This window comes from Agrilus planipennis, unplaced genomic scaffold (assembly GCF_000699045.2).
Source record: "Agrilus planipennis isolate EAB-ADULT unplaced genomic scaffold, Apla_2.0 scaffold40, whole genome shotgun sequence".
Classification (NCBI taxonomy): Eukaryota; Metazoa; Arthropoda; class Insecta; order Coleoptera; family Buprestidae; genus Agrilus; species Agrilus planipennis.
In genome coordinates this window covers 337,600-343,599 of record NW_020438938.1, presented here as the reverse complement: position 1 = coordinate 343,599, position 6,000 = coordinate 337,600, and the positions used below count along the sequence as shown (strand labels likewise).

General features: G+C 31.3%; 1 protein-coding gene across 1 annotated transcript in view; it reads left to right on the top strand.

Moving 5' to 3' along the window:
- The window catches only part of LOC108740889, a 61,226-nt gene that overhangs the window by 30,892 nt on the left and 24,334 nt on the right, over positions 1-6,000 (top strand). The window contains exon 3 of the mRNA XM_018475399.2: positions 2,892-3,068. Within this exon, the coding sequence (XP_018330901.1) occupies positions 2,892-3,068 (177 nt within the window). The remainder of the gene's footprint in view (positions 1-2,891; positions 3,069-6,000) is intronic.

Here is a 6,000-nt window from a genome sequence, read left to right as displayed (position 1 = left end):
CGAATACATTTGACGCCGCCATAATTCGTCATGGAGATGTTATTAATAAAACACGGTCAGGACCGTCTTTATCCTATTGCAGATCCTAAGCACATAAGGATAACGGAATCCCTATGGCTTTAACAGAGGACTATTTTGTATTTGAAGGGCCTCAACACGGTTAGAATCCAGAAATCCAATTTTTTTCAGACGTCAGCCTTGAAAACCTGGGCAATTGTTAAATTTAACAATCGATTATTTCGATTAATTTAAAGAAATAAGTTTCGTTTAATCGAAACAATCAATAAATAGAAACTATTTTTTTTATAAAGAAAATATGCAAGTGGGTATATGTTTGTATGTTATGTTATTATGGATGTATTAGACTGGATATCTTCATATATGTATACGTATATGTAAATTTTTCCTTCATCTGGTCCCACAGACTATCAATTGCTAACAAGAAATGTAGAATGGAGGCGCCCACCTTATCTGAAATCCATTAAGCATAAACTAAAATGCCAGATTGTTGTTGCGCATAATCGACATCTTTTGACACCCACGGCCGCGCAATTTTTTTTTTTATTTTGTTCTATCGTTCCTTTTCGTTCTTCTATTTTCTCAAACTGACCATATTAATATCAACTACCAGTTTCGTATCCTCGGTTAAGGCGACGATTACACTTCAATGACGACTCATGTGTCTGAGTTGCATGTCGCCGTTCGTTTATTACATTACCGTTGCATATTTAATGATACACAAGACGGAACGTGTGCGTCTCTCGATTGAACAATTATCGTGAAAAACGAAAATGCATACGGTTACTTATTATTATAAATCTCTTTTATTTATTCGTGGCGAACGTGACGGCGCAATATTTTTCAATTCAAACAATATAATAGAAGTAAGTTTTCACCTTGTTTATGATTATTATGCGTGCAAAATGAAAGCATATTCATTTAAATTATTCACACTTAATACCTGCAGATTTAATCGTTATTATCATAAGGACATCTGCATCTACTTGCCTCTCTACGACGTTCAACTTTCTTACTGCTCGTAACGATAATTCTGTGAAACTTTAAATCAGTATTACTTTACATGGAGTTTGTCAATGATGACCTTAAATGAAATAAAACACCTGCCTGCACCTTGACGCTTGACCTTTGTATAATTTTCAAAGGTCACAAGTTTATGCACATCCATTATCTACTTAACTTCAATTTTATTATAAACAAATAGGTTACTTGCAGCTTTTTAAGCTTAAAACAGTCCCATATCAGAATATTTTAAAACACAAAACTGGTCATCATCACTTGCTTGCTTTTCAATTACCTGTGCGTCAAAGCAAAAGAATTAAAAATAAATTCCTGTAAGTCCTTACAACATCCAAAACCAACACTACGAAAGACTATTTTAACAATTTTTTTCATACGGTAAATAATAAAAATAAAAGTTATATTAATTAGGCGCCATCAGACATCTTTTGCAAAGATTTAGCGTCAATTTCCGTAATAAAACGAGTGAAGGTATCAAAATTATATTTTAATTGCACTACCTGTATTGTATTATACTTAGATTGTATGGTTTTTTTGTGAGATGTGGTTGGACAAGCAGATTGTTGTTGTTAGAATTTTCAAGGCCGCGTCTTTTGTTCGAATTCAATGGTAAACATTTTGAGGATCTATCTTTGGAACTGTGCAAACTTTCGCGTAATTATTTGCTATGTTAGTTTTCACTTTTGTGTACACGAGCGAACGGATGGCCGTCTAACAATATACACATACATCATGAATATACGACTCTTGACGAGTTCACTTGGCAATCCTTTTTAGTATCAATTCACCTGTTTACTTAGTTCGAGAATGATATGTATTAGTGTCTCATTTTGTTTTGTTAGCAAGGTCGCATTTAATTATCTGACAAAAATATATGTATACCTATGCTTTTCTCGCATTATAGCAGTGTTTATGCGAATTTACCAATCATAATATTAATTCTAATCCTTTGCCAATTATGAACCGATTTTAATTATTCTCTTGCAAGGGTGAAAAGTTAGAAAATGATAAAAGAATAGTTAGAATCGTTGAAATTGATCAGATAATTATTAGGTAATTTGAATTGAATGAGTTTCAGTGCTTCTTAAGTGAAATCGCGTAAAATGTATAGTTAATAATTAATTTAATTCTTCTCGATCATATAATTCTGTCACAGCTTAGCCATCAGTCGCGGATATTATCATCTTTGGATCTATAAGTGTCTGACTTTATTTAAACATTATCTCAGTTTCACCTTGTCTTATCTACTCGAAAACAAAATCCTTGTTTCAAAATTATTTCATATGTTCAGTTATTATTAGCAAGCCTTCGATCCTTATTAGCTCCTCATGTTACATAATTAGCATACTGTTTTTCATTTATTCTAATTATGTAGAAATACACAGAGCATTTATCAAGCATTTTAAAATCAATACATCTGCCGATTAATTAAAGTATAAAATCTTTCAGGATTGATTAAGTAACTGTTCTTTAACATTGTGATTGTAAATAGCAACTAATAAAAAACGTTATTGAAAATTGTAATAAATGATTGCTAGCGTCAGGAGGCTGTGGCTGATCGTACCACACCAGACGTCAACATCTTCATTCTCAACAAAAGTTAATGATAATGCAAAGTTTATAAGTAATGGTCTTGCCACACACGCAAGCTCGCTTTTTCTACTTCATTACTTCAGCTTTGATTATTATTATAATGAAAATTGTCTACTAATATACCTACCTACACTGTGTATCATACGATAAAGATTTACGAAGTTGTCATTTGTACCTAACTATTTTGTAAAATTATGTTTTTTTTTATAAAATGTGTTCTCTAAACGTATAGGTGCTAAAACTTATTTCTTTTTTTCCAGTGCCGGGTAAAACGTCTCATAATAATCGTGGACACCGTGGTGACGGAGGGAGTCAACAGTATCATGTGCCACTTGTGAAAAAAGAAAAACTCTCGAAAACAAAACAAGAACTTGCTGAAGAGGCTGCACTGGTGCTTGAACAAATCGACAGTGTTGACTGTGTTTCATCCAAAGACGGTAAGCCAAATAAATTATTAATTTATTTATTGAATACATTGAACAGCGTAGATTCAGTAGTTGTAAACTTTAAACTTTAAAAGCAAAACTTTGTTGTGTTTTGTTGCATAATAACGCGCCTGTCAAATTAATTTTTATCGCGTAACTTAAACTGCTTATTAGAAAATTAACCTTTTCGTACTTCCAATTTATTATAATTAATTTAAATTTCCAACCAATTTTATACGGCAAATAAATTTTAACGATTTTACGTAACATTACACTGTGACCAGATGTTTTAGAACAACATCCATAACGATCAGTTTGCTTAAGAATTCATAACTTTATTTAACCAGTCGGCAGAAACGTCCTCAATTAATTTTGTTACGGCACAAGATTGCAACAAATAAAAAATAGTAATAATGGAGTCACATCTGCAGCTTTCGTTTTTGTTTTCCGTTTAATAAATAAACAAATAACAAAGGCACTTATTCAGTATTCAAGTAAATTTCTTTACTGCTAAATGTAGAAACCGTTGCATGGCAAATTGTAATTAGTATAATTGTTGAAACAATAGTTTTCTTTTCAATATTTATCAGTAATTTTTTCTATGCCTACTATAAAAACCTCGCTACGTCATTTGTTATAGAGAGTAAGCAAAGCAAAATGAGATCAGACATTACACCCACAATAATATGAATCAAATCCTGGCACATGAACAAAAAAAAACGGAATTTACTGTCCATTTGTTCCGCATGTAAAAGTATACGATTGGTTTGTCCTTCATTATGTTCGTGTGTAGTCACAACTTATAAAATAATTACGAGTAGTGAATATAAAGTCAACTTTTACAATGAAGCTCAGGGATGGTGTATTTGAAGCTGAGTGAAAACAAAATATGATTTACCAAACTATTCATTAATTCGTCAGAACTAACTTGCAGTAATGTATTGTATAATAAAGTGAAAAGAAAGATCAATAATAAGATTGACAGTCGTATTTCACGCAAGAAAAATATCCTCATTGCATACAATAACGATTAATTATTGTAGATGTAGATTTAACAATATGAAGCAGCCTGGCATCCTTGTATACCTATTGTTATAAGATTTTGCGAAACAACTGTCGCTAATTGATCGTTGTTTGTTTCAATCAAGTCAAAGAGATGGCCTTCAATTAATAGACAATTTCCTGTTTCCTTTTGTGCCATAGCAGTCGTTTTTAATTTGTCAATACAAGTAAATATTCATTGAAAAAGCAGTTGTAAAATAGCTTAATTTTAAACAATTACTCGACAATTTTTAAAATATCAACGTTTCTGTTGTATCACGTAAGTTTATGTTCATTAATAATTACCTTTTACCTGCGACTCTGTCCGCGTGAAGTTATTTCTAATTGTTTATAACAAATACAATAGTTATAACCAATAAAAAAGTAACCCAAATTACTTCTAATAACCTCTTTTAAGTTTATGAAAAGTTTCGTCCAAATCGGTGCAGCCATTAGCCCTTGAAACTGCTGAAATCAATTTCAGGTTCGTCGCTTGACGCACTGTTGATGTCTCCCGTAGTTATTTGATATTTAAGGCGCTGTAGGCGTTAGTTTAAAAGCTAGATAATGCAAATTTCGTAAAAGATACTGTCTAAAGTATGCTTTAACTAATAAAAATTTTAAATTGGGTAAATATGGTTCCAGGAACACCTAGATTCGTGTTTAAATTTGTACCATATTACGTAGGTATTTCTCTAACTCTTACAAAAGTGGATAATATTTTGCTATTTCGGGGTCACCCAAATTACTCATTACCCAGTATACCTAATTTTATAATAAATTAATCTACGTTTTATCTTGTTTAATATCTTGTACATTATTAATAAGAAATTATCGCGCATATTTTTACAGCTTTCTAAACTGTCTTCGTATCTTTTTTTTTTGGTTTCACGATTACTTCAGTAATTATCATCCTTTCAGACGAAGAAAGTTTATTGGTCTTTTACGTAACAAATCATGCAATAGAGAGGATTCTCCAAATTGAGATCTGAATGACGTGTTTTTATGTGTGAATGTATGGATACAGCGTGTCTTTTGAACAGGTGGTCATATATAAAAGATGCTTGTATTTACATTAAAAGTTATTTAGTTGTACAGTTTGTATTGTATACTTTCCCTTTTCGTTCTTACACAATATTTCTCCTAAAGATTGCTGGACGTTTACACACTGCATTTCGGTTTATTTATTTGTTAGGTACTTGGTTTCAGTCACTGATTACATGATGCTTTCAGCGACGTCAGTGTGATTCAGGATGCCAATATAGTTTGCTTCTACTTTTAATAAATTATTCCTATAAATAAGAGTGCTTTAGGTGATTTGATTTTCCAAAGCAAACACTTCTGAGAATGCCACAAATTCAAATTTAAAATGGCTTCATTAAAACTCCATTATTTTTTCACTTGAAGACCTTAGATTGCGTTTATCTAGTTCAGATATTTTGATTACCTGACGTATGTTTTAACTAACAATTATATTAATACATAATACATATCATATTACAATAACTTCACTCTTGTTAGTTCTTAAAGCGATAATAAATTACCATACGATACAATCTTCAGAAAAAAAAATAGCAACTAATTAAGAGCTGTTACATTGCACAAATTAGTTTGATAACTGTAAGTAATTATTTTACATAAAACAACAAACTAATTATTATCTTACAGACAGTTTAGTTCCGTAATGGAATTTAATGGTATGTTTTATAAATTGCTAAGTACCTACTATCATAATTAATTTAGTTTTTGAAGCAAGTATGTTTCTTTATGTTTCGAAATAATTTCGTGGGTATCAGGAAAAGCTTCTGAGAACCGATAATTTGTAGCAGATAATTTTCTTAGCAGCAAAAGAATTTCCTGCATGTCCTTATTAATAACCAGTAGTAAGTTATGTAAGCCATTA